Below are 18,851 nucleotides of genomic sequence, written 5' to 3'. Positions count from 1 at the left end.
TGGCTTTTCAGTGATCTACGGCTCTGTCTATTAAATGCCGCTTCATTTGAAAGCAGGTGATGGCGATTTAGCGGTAATCAGGGAACCGGCTTTACTGACGAAATGCGCGTGAGAATAGCATGCGATTAATCGTGCAGCCCTACCATGGTTTTGAAATATTGAATTAAATTATAATTCAGTGTAACTGACAAATTAAAAGGCTTCACTATGCTGGATGAACTGCTTTGGTGAGAAAATAGCTTCTCATTTAAAGGGTTAGTTCACCCAAAAATGAAATTTCTGTCATTAATTACTCACCTTCATGTCGTTCCACACCCGTTAGACCTTCGTTCATCTTTGGAACACAAATTAAGATATTTTTGATAAATCTGATGGCTTAGTGCAACCTGCATTGATAGCAAGATAATTAACACCTTCAGATGCCCAGAAAGCTACTAAAGATATTTTATGCATTTAAAACCGTTCATGTGAAAACAAAACAACTTTATTCAACAATATCTAGTGATGCGCGACTTCAGAACACTACTTCATGAAACCACCGATTCAAAACTAATAATTCATAAAGCTTCGAAGCTTCACAAAGCAGTGTTTTGAAATCGCCCATCACTAGATATTGTTGAATAAAGTCGTTATTTAGTTTTTTTGGCACACAAAAAGTATTCTCATCGCTGCATACCATTAAGGTTAAACCACTGTAGTCACATGAACTGTTTTAAATACGTCTTTAGTACCTTTCTGGGCATTGAAAGTTTTAACCGTCTTGCTGTCAATGCAGGCCTCATTTATCATCAAAAATATCTTAATTTACGCCATTACCACCAGCAAATGTGTAGCAATAGGTGATGAATGAAGGTAAACAAAATATAAAGATTTTTATATATGTATTCTTTCTATGGCTTCCAGATTTCAACAATTAAATTACAATTACATTTTTAGTGACTAGCATCATTGCTATGTATGCCCTATAAAGCTGTTTTTTAATTAACAGATTCAGGTCTAATCTTAAATGTGGTTTTATGCGCAATGTAGTGACCAGTAATCTGCAGCTAAGAGCAATTCATTCTTTTTTTCCGCTCAGTAAGACATTCCACAAACATTGCAGTTGTACTGTAGGTTTACTAGCGACACAGCTCAAAATATAGAACATTTATTTACAAGATAGACATGCTAATCCACAATAAACTGTTTGCAAAGTAAATTGTAAAGCCATGTTTACACTGCATGCATCTGCGGTGCGTTACGGCTCTGGCAAGGTTTTGTTCCGTCCTCTCAGCGGTGTCAACTCACATCAGAAGCATTTCAGAAGCGAAGCGGCTGAATTCGCGAGACCACTAGATTTGCCTGTCCAACGTTGTTTTCGTTGATTTTTTTCATATTTTTAATGACTAAATTGTTATATTTTGTCCGGTTTTATTGTGTTTATTGCTATGCCATACTTTATTTTGCTGTAGCCATACAGATGAAGTTAATACACTTAAAAGGTACAATTTGTGATATTTTTTTCCGCTAGAGGTCGCTAGAAGCCTATTCAAAACAAAGGCGTAGTTTGATGACGCCAAGTTTTAGAGCGGAAACTTGGGACATGTAGTCTCCATCTCAACGGACGGTGCAAAAGAATAGGGATTGGAGTCTGGAAGAACTCATGTTCGTGGATGCGATTATTAACGTTACTGTAGTATGAAGCAGAGCAGGACCGAGTGTTGCGGGAGCTGAACGAGGAGCTGGAGCGATTGATCAACACACGCCTCACGAGCAGCGGGACTTTTATTATGACAGTCGCCGGCGCCGCTTCCGCTTTTCCGGTTTTTGAGTTTACGGGAGCTGTCCTTGTCGACAGAACCAGCGGCAGATGGTAAACAGTAATTATGTTCCATAAATAAGTAACACAATCCACCATAAAACGTGCAAGAAGTAAATAAGGAACTGCTTGAAGCAAGCTAGTGGTTTACTGGACGCTAGACACTACTTCCGCATTTGTCCACGGCACTGTTGTCATGTGGTTTCTACGTCAGTAAAGGCGGTAACAAAGGTAACTGACGTCATTGACAGGCGACTGCACTGCCCCGTGTCACTGTTTAGAATGGGAATTTTCTCATGATTTACAAGTAGTTGAAAACATTAGAGATATTGTTTGTAATCAGCTGGACAAAATATATAACAATAGCCTAGTGGTTTTTGGATATTTTACTGCAAAAATTTTATATATTGTACCTTTAAAATTCCAGTAATGGACAACAAGTTTTTCAACTTTGAATCTCTTGTCGTCAGTTTCTATGAGCAGGAGTTTACACCAGGTGATGATTTTCACTTTGTATTTGAGCTGCGCGTCTTGGACGCGGCGTCCGTCAAAAATAGGCGAAGTGGCGCGGCGAGCCGCTTCTGGGACGCTTCTCAAACGCACCGCAGTGCGGCTGGTGTAAACACGAGCATTGACTAGAGTGGTCATGTATCAGCTCCGGTAGCCGCGTCGCAGCCTTAACGTGCCGCTACCGGTGTAAACGAGGCTTAACTGACTTTTATAAAACGTCATGACTGTCAGGAACGCTGGCCACTGACGTCACTGCCATTATATAATAGGCTGAGGTGCCTCACGTGATCCAAGTTAGCCATTACGTTTTCTCCAATGTTAAAACCCTAGACCTTCACATCTGCCAATAATAAGACCAATCTCTGGTTTAGCTCCAACCCTAATCAAACACACCTGAACAAGCTAATCAATGTTTTCATGATTGATAAGCAGTGTCCAAAATCACCCCCATACCCTTAAATAGGGCACTATTTGAGGGGACAGCCATTTGTAGTGATGTCCGAAAGCATAGTAGACGTTATCGAGTGTATTCACTCAATCCACAATGCACAGCAATAATGAGTACAACCAGTGTAAGCTCAACGGCTAGAGAATACCCATAATGCACTGTGATGGCGCCCACAGCTGAATCATCCATTCATCCATCCATTTTCCAAACCGCTGGTCCAATGTGGCTACAGCATAATATCATACAGGTAAAAATTCATTTTTAATTGATTATTAAATTGTTTAATTAAAGGTGCCCTAGAATTAAAAATTTAATTTTCCTCGGCATAGTTAAATAACAAGAGTTCAGTACATGGAAATGACATACAGTGAGTCTCAAACTCCATTGTTTCCTCCTTCTTATATAAATCTCATTTGTTTAAAAGACCTCCGAAGAACAGGCGAATCTCAACATAACACTGACTGTTACGTAACAGTCGGGGTGTACGCCCCAATATTTGCATATGCCAGCCCATGTTCAAAGTATTAGAGAAGGGCAGCCAGTATTAACATCTGGATCTGTGCACAGCTGAATCATCAGACTAGGTAAGCAAGCAAGGACAACAGCGAAAAATGGCAGATGGAGCAATAATAATTGACATGATCCATGATTACATGATATTTTAGTGATATTTGTAAATTGTCTTTTTAAATGTTTTGTTAACATGTTGCTAATGTACTGTTAAATGTGGTTAAAGTTACCATCGTGTCTTACTGTATTCACGGAGACAAGAGAGCCATCGCTATTTTCATTATTAAACGCTTGCAGTCTGTATAATGCTTAACACAACTTCATTCTTTATAAATCTCTCCAACAGTGTGTAATGTTAGCTTTAGCCCGTTAGCTGCAGCCTAGCTACTATATAATTCATTCAGAATCAAATGTAAACATCCAAATAAATACTATACTCACAGGAATCGATGCATGCGTGCAGCATGCATGACAAACATCTTGTAAAGATCCATTTGAGGGTTATATTAGCTGTGTGAATGCACTGTATTATAGTCGACAGCTCAGAGGGGGCAGGGAGCACGCGATTTAAAGGGGCAGCAGCATGAATTGGCTCATAGTTAATGATGCCCCAAAATAGGCAGTTAAAAAAAATTATTAAAAAAAATCTATGGGGTATTTTGAGCTGAAACTTCACAGACATTTTCATGACGGAGTTCAAGATAAATTTTATCATTTTACTACTGGAGCTGCCAGTTTGCTAGGTTTCAAATAATCATCAAACAATAAGTACAAACTATGAAAAAGCGGCAGCCCTTCCGGCACACTCAGTGTCTGAATTCACTCACTTGTTTTCATTTACTCCCTTAAGTAAACTATATAGGTGGACTAATGTAGGGAATAATGAATGAGGGTATGGGGGTAATTTCAGACACAGGACTGGAATTGCCCATCCCTGATCTAGATGTTGTGTTTATTCCTTGTACTTTATGTACAAGATATGTGCTAAATAAAGTTTGTTTGTTTTTTGTTTTTTACAGTGGAAGTTCATTAAAATTTGCAGTACACACTAAGAAATGAACTGGTAAAAAAAAAAAAAAAGTCCTATTTTGTAAGCCATGGGGTCTTATCAATCAAACTACACTCATGCTGTCAATTTCACCTAAAAATAACCTTGAAACTACCTAGATTTTAATCCGTTTACAAAGAACAATATTGAGTAAACTTTAATAAATTGCGGTGCCATTAAAACAACTACTCCAGTTCATAAATAATTCAGGCATGCCAGTGGTCCCTGAATTCAGGTTTGCTGCCCAAAAATAACTCACGTCGTTTTGGTTATAGTTGAATATTGGATTACAGGAGGAGAGAGAGCGCTCTTAGGGAGGCAGTGTGGTTTAGAAAGTACATCTCCATAACAAAAAAACAGCCCAGGTAATTGCATTTTGGACGTGTTGTGCATTGGCTAGTATTAAGGATCTAGAAATGCTGGTTCGCTCTGAACAGAACTCCTCATGCGATTAATCCCACTTCACTCAATCCATGAAATACGATTGCGACTGGCAATTTTCATTGCTGGGTACAAACTCTTTTGAGAGACCCATTCGGAGTGATCCACAAAACGTGTTCTTGTGTAGGTCACTGCAATTAACCTTTGGGTGACATTCGGTGAGCTTAATAGCTCAGAACACTGTAATCGTCGAAAGCTGTAATATCTGTACACTACCTTGCAAATTGGCAGAGTTTTATACTCCGTTTCTCTTTCGGGGTTAAAGGTGACTATGTTCACGGTCAGAGACCCTTTCTGTTAGCAGATTTAATACACATCACATTAAACACTTGGCCATCATGACCATATTTTGTAAGTGCAGTTAAATGGCTGTTGGTTAGTAGCATTACAACATATTACACTAATTGGCTAGTTTATACATCTGATGTTTCATTGAACCGGATTTCAAATAATATACTTAAACATATAAACAATTGGTTTGAGCATACATTATGCTTGCAAATTCAAGATAAGCATTAGGGTCATTTTAAAATAATATAATGAGGAGTAAAATGGTTAGTAGTCAATTAAAAAAAAAAAAGAAAAAAGCAAATACAGGCAATAAAAAAATAAAACCATCTCAAGATTAAAGTTGTTAAATTTCGAGAAAAAAGTTGAGATAAAATGTTGAGAATAAACTTGTTAAATTACGAGAAAAAAACTTGTTAAATTGAGAAAAAAGTCGAGATAAAATGTTAAAGTCATTAAATTACGATAAAGTTGTTTAATTTACGAGAATAAACTTGTTAAATTACGAGAAAAGAATTGTTAAATTTCGAGAAACAAGTCGAGATAAAATGTTAAAGTCATTAAATTACGAGAAAGTCGTTAAATTACGAGAATAAACTCGTTAAATTATGAGTTTATTGTCAACATTTTATCTCGACTTTTTTCTCGAAATTTAATGACATTTTTCTCATAATTTAACGAGTTTATTCTCGTAATTTAATGACTTTCTCGTAATTTAATGACTTTATTCTCAACATTTTATCTTGACTTTTTTCTTGAAATTTAACAAGTTTTTTCTCATAATTTAACAAGTTCATTCTCAGCATTTTATCTCAACTTTTTTCTTGAACTTTAACAACTTTTTATCGACATTTTATTTCGACTTTTTTCTCGAAATTTAACTATTTTTTTCTTGTAATTTAACGAGTTTATGCTCGACATTTTATCTCGACTTTTTTCTTGAAATTTTACAAGTTTATTCTCAACATTTTATTTAGACTTTTTTCTCGAAATTTAACAACTTTAATCTCTAGGTTTTATTTTTTTATTATTGCTTGGCCCTAATCCTCTTCCGTACTTTTTAGCACACAGGAATGGTACACAAGACACCATGCAACTCAATAGTGAAAAATACTAGTATCAGGCAATTCAAAGACAGACACTTATGTAAATAAATAAATTCTGCATGCAGTCTATAAATATAAGATTTTTTTCCCCACTTTTCCATTCACTGTGCTGCAGTAAATCTAGCCTGTACTAATACATATGCATGCCTCCCATCCCTCCCTGCCTCCATAACTTTGCATTTCTTTTCTACAAAAAACATCACTAAGAATGGTGTGTCGCTGACAAATTACATCGACAACACAAAGCTTGAAATGTCCGTTTGATACCAGCTTGCTAGTCTATGATATTCAAATGTTTCTCTTTGAGGAAGCAATAAGAGGAGAGAGTCAGCGGGAGACGCCGAAAATACCACCAGTCGTGAAATGCATGTGCTTCGTTTATCTGTAATGCATTTTCAGTTTCCAATTTCCACATAGCAAAAATGTAGGTCTGATTCTTCTCCTAATGCTGGAGATGAGCCTTTTGGCTTAAACAGTCTCTGAAACATGAGGCTTAGATTCTCATGAGTTTTGAATTATGAGTTTAATGTATATGTGGCAAATACACACAATAGGCTTATGTAACCACAGCAATCATTTACATAAAGACGCCATGAAATAAAAATCAAAGATTTGTGGCTTTTAGTTTATGTTTATTAGACCAACTATATATGCCAGCACACTACTAAAAGATACCAGTTTGTGATTTGTATTCATAAATTAAATAAATAAATTAAATGTTTACAATTTATGAATACAAATCACAAACTAAATGGTCAATTCCCTAGTTCCATTAAGATTTATGCAAAATGTTTTATTAAGCTCTAGTTTTTTTTTTTTACTCATTTAAAATTCTTAATTCATAATACGAAGGATTATTCAATTTAATTTGATGGAATTTTACTATGCAATTGAAATTAAAAAAGGCTTTTGTCTAGTAAAATTGCTACATGTAGCTTTAGCAATAGAAAATGGTACACTGCTGTGATGTAAACAAAAGCTACTGACTATATCTATAGAAAATACACAGGAAAGTTTTGTCAAACAGTTTTATAGGTTCTTATAGTGAAAAGTAAGTTGTTAAAATGAGCTTGGGCAGAAATTCATTACAATCTGTTTACAAAACTTAACATCCAATTAATGAGTGCCAACTTTCATGGAATCATCATTTTCATTGGCGTCTAATCATAATACACATTCAGAAGAACTAATATGGGCAACAAATTAAGTGTGTCCAGAGTATTTTGACAGTGAATGTTGATTAATGAGCGAGCAACAAGACAAGATAACAGCCATAAGGCAAAAATGTATGAATAATTGATACTAGACAATAACAGCTAACAAAATAACACTCAAAAAAGACCTCATGTATTTAAAAATCTAAGGTTTGTGTCTTTTAGTCCATATTTGTGAACTCTTAGTGTTTCCAGACTGTAGAGCTGGACGCTATGACCTTGATTAATTGAACATTTTACCTCCATTACGATTAATGAACATTGCAATTTTTTTTTTTTTGTACTATAAATTTGTTTGACTATTAGGGTGGGATATTTTTTCCTAATGAAAAAGTGCTCTGACCTAACAGCTCACCATCAGCAGTAATTTTAAACTGGCAAGCCTTAAAACGCATGCCATTGAAAAAGTTTAGTGAAGACACAAGCAAAAGTGATCTTTTCTGTGTGTGTTGATAGGTTTTCACAACAAAACCCGCTCAATTTCAACTCCAAATTAGCCCAATCACGTTTTGTGAGTGTGGGGGTGGGGGGACCCCGGTAAAAATCACGTTCTGGGGGGTAAAATCTGCGTTTTTGGCGGGGTTTCTACTGGTAAAATTCACATTCCAGGAGCCAAATATCATGTTACTTGGGGTTGCTTCAACCCGCGGCAACAGCGTTAACCCTCATGCACTGTTCAGTTTCTGGCGACTGCCAGGTCAAAGTGACCCTAATTAGATACAATACATACAGAGCAATAGATAAATAGCGATAGATTCCTCATTTGTGATGTGATAACACACGCTCTGATTCTTTCCGTATGTTTTTTTATATGTGTTTTAGGGATTGAATTCAAATAAAATATTAACATTACTGCCCAAACTTCTTATGAATATGATGTCTATTTCATAAATATTTTGAAAAATATGGTTCAGATCACTCAAACCATATATGGAAATCGAAGAGTCCTTATATGGTCACCGGTGGAGTCTGGATGTCAACTAGTGAAAAAGTCTGGTATTGCGCACCAAAAAAAAAAAAATCTTACTGAAAGTTGTTTTTTTGAGATATCAACCTAAAATTTGGCACAGGAATTGTTCAGATATTTAGCTTTGATTTTCTTGAAGTTTTAGGGTGCGTTCACACTTGTAGTTCGGTTCGTTTGGTTCATTTGGTCCGGACCAAAGAAGAAAAAAAGTCCTGGTCTGATTAGATACCGAACCTTTAAGGCATAGGGATACATTCACAATGTGATTGGTCGGATTTTATGACGTATTGCCTATTTTGAGACGGAACTTACGGAACATCCAAAACAATGCTGTGTGCTGAGGTAAATGCGCTCGTTGTGTGTGCGTAGCGGTGCGTATAGCCTGCATGTGATGGTTTTTTGGCTAGCTGGGAACTCGTGAAGAGCTTACAAAATGTGTAAAGTAGTCAAAACAGCGGCGGGAATCCCTCCGTCACACACACAAACGATCTGCTGCGTGGAGACGCGCGTCTGATGCCTGTCATAGGCAAACTCGCGACTATGACAAGAAAAACCGACATGCGTGAGGATTCTGTCCTTTTTAGGGCCTCGTCTTACCGTTTTTGGTTCGTTTACATGTCTTTGGTCCGTGTTGCGTTCATATATCATTTGAACCGCACCAGAGTTCGTTTGGAAGCGGACCGAGACCCATCTATTCAGCGGTCTCGGTCCGCTTGTTTGGTGCGCACCAGGGTTCGGATGGCAGCGTTCACATATGTTCCAATGAACCGCACTATCCGAGCAATCGCACCAGGGTTCGTTTTAATCGAACCAAACATAAAGAGTGTGAACGCACCCTTAGAGTTGAACATGTTTTGTAAATATATATATATTTATTGAAAATATATGTTTTATATATTTTAAATTATATATGGGGCGGAATCACATGACTACACACACAGCCGTATGTTTTTAGGGGAAAGTATTAACAGGATAAAAAAATAACTGAAATGGGAAAATTACAGCAATTAGAGGTTCTGAATTTCGGTTTCGATTACTTTTCGATTAATCGTCCAGCCCTACCAGACCAGTGCAAAAAATATTTCACTTTAAATGAGAAAATGGCAACAAAATAAGTGTCTAAATGCCCTCCAGGAAATCAAAGTCAAATTTAAGAACACTCCTAAAAATGACGTTCACTGAGGTTTATATAGTTTCTTTGTCCAATAAAATGCTATCTAGTAGAATGGTAATATCCCTTTTGTCTAATATATCACGAACAAGGGGTAACAATTTAAGTGTGTCCCAACAGTTCTGACACTGAGCGCTGATTAACGACCGCCCTATTGTGACAAGACGAAAGTCAGAGGCAGATATGCAAGAGTGTTTCATTCTAAAATGGGACAATGGAAGACTAAATTCCCCGTGATGACCTATTGACTTTAAACTACTGCAAGTGGAGATTTGAGTCTCCGACAAGCATTAAAGCTGATCCTAGAATATCCCATGGGATTGTCAACTTATTCCACAGGAGCTATGTAGTATTCCAGCCATGACAATTTGAGAACCTGAGCATGCACATCTACAGTACAGCGATTAAAAAAAAAAAAAGAAAATAATAGGCCAGAGTGTCATGAAATGCTGAATTATCCAATTATCTGCCCATACACTGTAACGATATTTGAGATTCCAGTAGCCAAAACAATGATTTTTATCAAGCATAGAGGCACCCTGAACACAATAAATTCACTTTCACCTTCAGCAGGCCTCTATTAAAATGTTACATTCACAGATCTGATACAATGTCTTGGAAATGCATCATAAATTCAATATGCTATTAACAGAATGTCATGTTCTTGTTCCAAAAGTAATTACACTTGTCCTGTATTCTATTCGATTGAGAAAGTACTGCATCATATTTGATAAAAACACATATAGTTTGACATTGAACAGTCATTCATTGAGGATTCAATCAATGAAAAATGTGACATCTGAAGGTGCAGGAGCCACAGAATGCAATAATATAACAAACTCCAGTCGACAGTTAACACCTACTGCAAAATATATGCAAAACTTCATTGTTTAAACAGAGCAATTAATTGAACAGACATTTGTCTGATAAATTTCAAATATGTGGTCTGCATTTGCAACACAGGCTATACAGTAATGTAACTGTGTTGTGTAGGATCATTTTAAAAAGATCAATAGAAAAACTGTAGTCTCATTTCCTACCGGATTTAAAAACAAAAAACAATTTTGGCAGCAGCTGCATTAATTATGAAGAAAGTAAAGCAACATTTCTCAGAAGTTGGTCCTATAGGAGTGCAATTTATTGGCTGCTTGTTCCCAAAAGGTATTCCGAATTTCCCACCCCAAACTAAGCAAGTGGTTCTTGTCAAGAAACGTCTCTATTCCAAAACACAACAAACTAATTAGACTAATGACCTTAAAGACCATTTGTCCTTAACAAACATATCATCAGCTGTTCATTTGTATGCATTCCAATCATTCTTGCAGTAGCTCCAATCTCTAAGTGAGACAAGGAAGGGAACATGTCTATTTACTGCCAATATCCTTAAGACTACAGAGAAGCCAAATATCGCATTAAATACGTTGGGATAATAATAACTTCCGATAAAAGCTAATGAACTAAAGTGTGCCACAAAGTTTATAATAAATGACAAGAAAACTGCCATAAAGCAACTTTAGTAACTTGTACTGTAAACCAGAAATTGTGAGTTTTAAAATGTACATGCACTCTGTCATGTCTTTTAAAAGTAAAATCTATTAAATGTCACTGAACAAAGAACTAAGCAATTTTGTGCAATTAAAAAAAAAAAAAAAAAAAAAAAAAATCAATGTGTGATTGATGAAACCCATTCCTTACCATGTCTCCTTTATCTCCCTTTTGTCCAGAATGTCCTGCCAAAACCGGAAGCCCTTGATCCCCCTTTCAAATACACACAAGTTACATTATGCAATGTTAATATGTTAAATCGGCTCTCTGTATCAGGTCTAAAACACTATGATCAAAATTCAAAGAGGAGTCCTAGCCTGAACTCTGGCTCTTTGTACTTCAGAAGAGATTAGCTGAGCATCACCCACTGATGAAGTGCATGTCTGTGCCCAAACACCCCCTTATTTGTGCTAAATTGCTTCTAATAAGCTTTTATTTCTGCCTCTGGCTGTCATCCAGGTATACGGACTGGCATAAATGTGATTTAATTGGCCATTCATTTTGCATGCGGCATTACCTCAGCATCCATTGTGGAGTGCTAACTCGCTCATTTTAAAGATGCTTTCATGGTTTAACTTTACCTTCAGAGCGGGACAGTGGCATCGGTCGGTTGGGAGCTGAGCTGGCATGGACAGCATTCTGTGGAGGTATCCTGTGACCAGTGGGGCCGCTGTGGGGTTGTGGGTTACTACAGGTTCACACTGGTCAGATTGAAAATAAAGAAATACATGAAGCGGTGTTAAATTATTCAAATGTACACCAAGATAATCAATTATATGCTTTGAATGCGATATGTAGGGGATTTTTTTTAACATTAGTATGTGCATAGTGCATGCATGCATATTCTTGTGTAATGCTTAACACTGGCAAACTGTTGTGGTAAATATATCATTTGGTACTGTAAAGTTATTAATACGAGTTCAATTCTGATGACTTTGGGAATAATATTTGTAAAAAAAAAAAATAAATAAAATAAAAATATCAGCATTACTGTGCAACATTAAAGAGTACATATACTGTATATTGCAAACATTTTTCTTCCAGCACTCTTCTGTTCTCTGTGTCCTATATTATTTGGTTTACGTTTTCCTGAGTGAGAAACCACTTCAAACTTTTCCGCAGAAAGCTCTCTGAATCATTTGGAATTAATTGCCAACATAGACAATTTTACTAAACCTGAATGACAAGTTATTTTTACTGAAACAAAACCACATAAACCATATAGCCGTATTCCTATGGAGCCCCTAAAGGGACATTGTGGTGGAAATGGAGATGGGAGGAAAAGTAAGTCAATGTTTTTGTGTTCGCTTTAAAAATGTTCGTGTTCCCCCGAGAAACTTTGCATTCGCTCGCAAAACTTTGTGTTTTTTGCGAGGGGGAACAAAAAAAACGGGGGAACAAAAAACATTTGTGAGAGAAGGGAAAAGCACTGATTTTTCCTCCAATCTCATATTTTTTTCCTTCACCATGTCCCTTTAGGGGCTCTGTAGATTATGAGCCAGTTCTTTTCAGTGAATCCAATACATACAGACTACTGTTTTTTAATACATTTATTAGTACAGATTCACGACTGGAATCTTAATATCCCCATCCCTACTCTTACCCCAATAAAGCTGGCTCAGTAAACTGTGGCCCCAAAAGAGATGGTCGAATGTTTTGCCTAATTATGTGACCGGCCCTGTTGGCCACTTGGACCATTCCACTTCCATGTGGAAAATGCTAAGGAAACATTATCCCAAATGCTGAGAAGGGGGATTAGCACACAATTGTAAAGACCATGTACCAATTACAACATTGAGCAGGGATGTGGATTTTCTCTAATCCAATCGTTTAAGACAGTATGTTGCCTTTAATTAATCAGAAATTATTGACCGGAGCAACTCGAGCTAAAAGGATGCCCTCAAGGGCTTTGTCCACAGTAGAAACATTCAGTCCAAGAACAATACACGGATATTGCTATGGCTCTGTTCCAAAACCTACATCAATGCCTATGTGAACAGCATTTTAAGACAGTTTCAAAAGGTAGAATACATTCTTTAGGCCAAATTCTGAGGCAACAAACACAAAAGAGCCCATATCACACAGCTGTTTATCTATTTGTACTGGCCTCCGGGCGCATCAGGTTCAAGACATTGGTGCTTGCCTGCAGAAAGACCACAGGACTCTCTGATTTGTCTACATGCCCTCCAGGAACCTGCGGTCGGTAAGTGAGCGGCACCTTGTGGTGCCATCACAGAGAAGCACAAAATCACTCTCGAGAACATTTTCATTTCGTGCTGGTGGAATGATCTTCCAAACCCCATCCAGATAGCCAATTCCAAACAATTTTCAAGAAGCATCTGAGAACTCTTCCATCCATGAGCACTTAAAGGGATAGTTCACCAAAAAAAAACAAAAAAAAAAAAAACAACATCCCCTATGTTGTTGTAACCGCAATGCAGTGCTTCCAGGTTCTACGTCAGAACACCAGCTCAGTAATGGCTGACGCTGTACAACCTGTTTATACCATCAACAGAAATTGTTGAATAAAGTCACAATTTTAGTTTTTTCTTTCTGCGCACAAAAAGTATTCTCGTCGCTTCATAACATTAAGGTTGAACCACTGTGGTCACATGGACTATTTTAACAATGTCTTTACTACCTTTCTGGGCCTTGAAATTGGTTATGGTGTTGCTGTGTATAGGGAGGTCAGAAATCTTAATTTGTGTTCCGAAGATGAACCAAGGTCTTACGGCAGGGGCGCCGTTGACACGGGGGACGGGGGGTCAGGACCCCCACAGTTTTGAAAAGAGAGAAATCGACCCCCGCACTTTTGATAAGGGCTTCAATCAGTCAAACTAGGCTATATCATCTTTTAGCTTAGGATATTTTCTTTCAAATGAGACCATTTTCACGTTTCTGTGAGCTTTCGTTCGTAAATAGTCAACTGTTTTGTCACGAATGTGAACAGGAAATGCACTCTCGAACGGAGAAACACACAATCTCCAAGCAATCGATCAGAGCATGCTAACGTTTTAGGACAGGTCATGATATATAAATCATGCCCGACACGTTAGCGTTTGTCAATCAAAGCCAAACTGTCCATTCAGAAACCGAGAAACTTACATTGTAATGGCTCCAGTCCATTACAATGTAAGGCGGTTAAGGCCCGGGCATACTTCATTTCCCGCATTCCGCTCAGCCTTTCAAAGAAGCTCCTTTGCCCATGAGCGTGGAAAGACGTATGCACATGTGCACCGCCCGTGGTAATTTACATGTACATTTAGTCATTAACCCCCCCCCCCCCCCCCCCCCCCCCCACATGCAGTTTCGTCCCCCCCACTTTGAAAATGTCTCCTGCGCCCCTGTCTTACGGGTTTGGAACGTCATGAGGGTGAGTAATTAATGACAAAAATTTCATTTTAGGATGAACTAACCCTTTAATGTATTATTTAATGAAATTCTTGACCTTGGCCATTGGTCTTCTATGCACAGCCGAGAGACATGAGTGTTCGTGAGACCCCATTAGCGCTGCAGTTTACTCCGTCTTGCCCAGATAAAGCACACAAGTTGTGAGAAATCAAAATTAACAAAAACATGGCATAAATTACAATGCCTAGAAATTATTATTTAAATAATTATTGTTAAATAATAATACATTCAATTTCTATTTGTTTTTTACTAAACCCTATCGTATAACCCCAGAACACTTGAAATATACGGCACGTCACATGGGATCATTCTATGATACTTTTGTGTCTTTTTTAAAAAGCTTGACGCTGGTCACTAATTCACTGCCATTATATGGACAAGCGTAAACGGGACATTTTTTTTTTTTTTTTTTTTTAATTCTCCTTTTGTGGTCCATAAAAGAAAGAAGGGCATTCGGCATTAGAACACCACCAGGGTGAGTAAATGATGACTTCATTTTAATTTTAGGCTGAACTAACCCTTAATAAATAAATAAAATAAATTATTTCACTATTTACTTCACTATATTACTTTTTCTATGTTCTCACCATTTCTTATTCTTCCCTATTCTAGCTTGGACTATCCTGAGTGATGGCTGAAACTTTGTATTACTGGCACTTCTTGGGTTTATTGCCTCTTTATGATGAATCTCTTGTATTCCTCAATTGTAAGCCGCTTTGTATAAAAGCGTCTCCTAAATGAATACATGTAAATATATCTGTCACAGAGAACAAATCCCATAATGCACTGCAATGAGATCAGTAAAAAAAAAAAAAATTTAAAAACACTGAAAACAGCAAAGGAAATGAGAAAGATTATTATAAATATACACCAAAAACTGAAATTTTCAGACAATGCCATAAACTTTAGTCTATTACTCAAACAAAACCACCACATGAGCCCTTGCGAGGAAGCTGTCAATGTAGGCAGTAGACGGCAAGGTAGCTCACTTGATTTTGGAACAGAGCCTTTGAAAACACAACTGATAAAACAAAAAGGGACAGTTCAATCTTTCACACATTCCCTGAAAGAATAATGTTATTCCAAAGCAGTGTTAAAATGTGACTGGCCTGCTGAGATTTTATTTTATGAATATGCCAAGCCTTCAAGTTTAGTGCAGAAAATTATGGGCTTAGTTTACAGTCAGTTAGGAAGGATCACAGAGTCTGTATCATGAACAGTGCAGCACCATAAACCTGAACATCTTACCGTAACTCCAGGAGAATCGCAGCATCTGTCCAGGTCGGCTATTCTAGCATCACAGAAGATCAGAATCTCTTGAAGCTCAATCTGCAAAGGTAAAACTGACATTTATTTGCATGAACACACATAACTGATAAATGAATACAACAGATTTTCAGTAAACCTTATTCAATTTTGACCTGCATCAGGTTCAGACTTAAGTTAGTGAAGTTCCCTTAATCTATAAGTGCTTTCCATCATAGGTTGAGGGAGCTTTCACATTCACTAACTGTACCAAGCGTTTGCATACATATTCAGCTTTAGCGACTGAGTGTAGCCTCATTTACGACCAATGATGAGAACCTCTGTCCAAAACTCACATCCACAGGACGTCCATCCTCCACTCGAGTGGTGATGAAGGTGCGTCCGCTGACTTCCATGCCAGACCTTTCAGCGGTCACCTGACGTTCAATTAATTTGCAGTCCAGGTAGATGGAGACGGCGTTGCTCTCGACAGAAACGCCCAGCTTGTGAAACTGTCGATCGAAGAGGGCATGAAGGTCTCGGTTCTTGAAGATGTACAGGAGGCTGTTCTTCAGAAAACCCTGAGCTAAAAACTCTACTGTTTTTTTAGCCCCATCCACTATTAATGACACCTAAATGAAGTAGGAAAAAAGAGATGAACATTAGTGGCTCATTAAGACAGTTAATGAGATAAGCTGACTGAAGTCAGAAGAGATTGACTTTGCAAAAGAGTACCATTTAAATAATGATCATTTTGTCAGTCTTGCAGAAGATATTGGTTTTGAGCAAACCCTGATTGATCAATGTCTATTTTACAGATTAAAAAAAAAGAAATAAAATCTAAATTCTTGGATCTTTTACATACCTGTGTATCTCCACTTTTATCAAAGATCTGCAGAACAAACCAGCGATCTTTCTTTGTGGTTTTTCTGAGCCGGAACGTGGCAATAATGGAGTATTCATGAGAAAGTCCATTTGGGAACACAGATCTTTAGACAAGAGACACAACAGTAAGAAAGAGTAAGTAAGTCTCTTATACTTACCAATTAAGGCTTGAATAAAATGTCAAGTAAAAACAGTAAAACTGTGAAATATTATTGTTATTGTGAAATAATATTAATAAACAGTTGTGCTGCTTAATATTTTTGTGGAAACCGTGATACAGTTTTTCAGGATTCTTTGATGAATAGAAAGTTCAAAATGTATTGGCTGTTACTTTTGAATGATTTAAAGAATCTTTGCTAAATAAAAGTATTCATTTCTTCTTAAAGAAAATAAATAAATAATCAATCTTACTGTCTCCAAACTTTTGAACGGTAATAGACCAGGTCTATCTGTTACCCTACTCCAGTGAATACTTCTCAGGGTCCTTTTATTCAATTTAAAGGATTAGTTCACTTTCAAATTAAAATTTCCTGATAATTTACTCACCCCCATGTCATCCAAGATGTCCATGTCCCTCTTATTTCAGTCGAAAAAAAATAAAGCTTTTTGATGAAAACATTCCAGGATTTTATCTAGATAGGTCTTATCTAGAGAAACCAATTGCTCATTTTCTAAAAAAAAAAAAAAATTTTTATACATTTTAACCATAGAACTGCCCTCCACAGGTCAAAGTTTGAACTAAATTGTCATATACAATATGCTAGTGCAAGTATATACCAATTAGTTCAAACTTTGACCTGTGGAGGGCAGTAATACACTTAGCAGTGTCTACACTGCTGGAATTCAAATAGAGAAGAAGAAGTGAGCTAGTTCAATATGAGCATTTATGGTTAAAATGTATATAATTTTTTTTTTTCTTTAGAAAATGAGCGATGGTTTCTCTAGATAAGACCCTTATTCCTCATCTGGGATCGTGTAAAATGCTTTGAAGCTGCACTGAAACTGCAGTTTTGACCTTCAACCGTTTGGGGTCCACTGAAGTCCACTATATGGAGAAAAATCCTGGAATGTTTTCATCAAAAACCTTAATTTCTTTTCGACTGAAGAAAGAAGGACATGGACATCTTGGATGACATGGGGGTAAATAAATGATCAGGAAATTTTAATTTGAAAGTGAACTAATCCTTTAAATTAATTCTAAAAAATAAAATACAAGTAATTCCACCAGAAACACCCTTTATGTAAGAAAATAAGTGACAAACATATGCATTTAATTAAATACAGTACCTCATACAACGAGAAAGACATCAACAGTGATATTAAATGAAATTGTTTATGAAATGGTACTGTATAGGAACTGCCGAGACAAAATAACTAAAGGAATCAGACTTCCTAACAAGAACGTTCTAGAAAAACATCTTTGATTATTGCTTCAGTTCAGCAGTAAAGTGCTATTTTCAATCATTTGTCATTTAACAGTTACTAAATATTAAAAGCAACATATTATATATGAAATGACAGTTAACCTGTGTGTTATTAGCTTCAATAACTTATACTGAGGAGAACATGAATGCCAGTGCACTAATATTTTTTCTGTAGTGTTCATCAGATCAAAAACAATGTAAATGTGTCCATTCATAACAGGAGATCACCCTATTGCAGGGGTAGGCAAGTTCGGTCCTAGAGAGCCGCTGTCCTGCAGAGTTTAGCTCTAACCCTGAAAAAAAACCTATAGCCTTAGTAATCCTGAAGAGCTTGATTAGCTTGTTCAGGTGTGTTTGATTAAGGTTGGAGCTAAACTCAGCAGGACAGCGGCTCTCTAGGACCGAACTCGCCTACCCTGCCCTATTGTTTGAAACCACTGAGATGTTTTCATTGGTCTAAATGAACTTCAGTAGCTGTGACTAAAAGCAAACTCAAGGAACAAGACACTAAAAATATGCTTTAAACTTTTGAAGCTTCTATCTGGTTATTAAAATTGTTGAAGGAATAATATTACATTTTTGAGTGAATCTCATAACTGTAAGTGTTACAAAAAGAATTACTCCCCATTTTCCTTTTTCATTCCTTTCACACACTATTTGGTAATTTACTGGCACTTCATCAAACACAATCAGGAAAACTGACAATGGGGAAATCTCATGTATGAATACTTTAAAAGGACAAAAGAGAATGAGAGAGAGAGGGAGAGAGAGAGATAGAGAGCAGACTTGCAAGAGACAGGCTGAAAATGAGTTTCTGTTCAAATAGATCATTCTTTATTC

The 18,851-nt window shown here is 36.9% G+C and overlaps 1 protein-coding gene across 4 annotated transcripts in view; it reads right to left on the bottom strand.

The window, feature by feature from the left end:
- Positions 1–18,851, bottom strand: part of LOC137020243 (collagen alpha-1(XIX) chain) — a 234,726-nt gene that overhangs the window by 199,914 nt on the left and 15,961 nt on the right. For 3 of the 4 annotated variants that reach the window (XM_067385510.1, XM_067385512.1, XM_067385513.1), the window contains exons 5-9: positions 16,568–16,691; positions 16,059–16,334; positions 15,706–15,786; positions 11,628–11,747; positions 11,197–11,259 (exon numbers count right to left, since the gene is read on the bottom strand). In XM_067385510.1, the coding sequence (XP_067241611.1) occupies positions 11,197–11,259; positions 11,628–11,747; positions 15,706–15,786; positions 16,059–16,334; positions 16,568–16,691 (664 nt within the window). The remainder of the gene's footprint in view (positions 1–11,196; positions 11,260–11,627; positions 11,748–15,705; positions 15,787–16,058; positions 16,335–16,567; positions 16,692–18,851) is intronic. The other variant, XM_067385511.1, reaches the window with a different exon arrangement.

Source organism: Chanodichthys erythropterus, chromosome 5 (assembly GCF_024489055.1).
Source record: "Chanodichthys erythropterus isolate Z2021 chromosome 5, ASM2448905v1, whole genome shotgun sequence".
Lineage (NCBI taxonomy): Eukaryota > Metazoa > Chordata > Actinopteri > Cypriniformes > Xenocyprididae > Chanodichthys > Chanodichthys erythropterus.
Note: the sequence above shows the minus strand (reverse complement) of the source record. Positions and strands in the feature narration are given on the sequence as shown.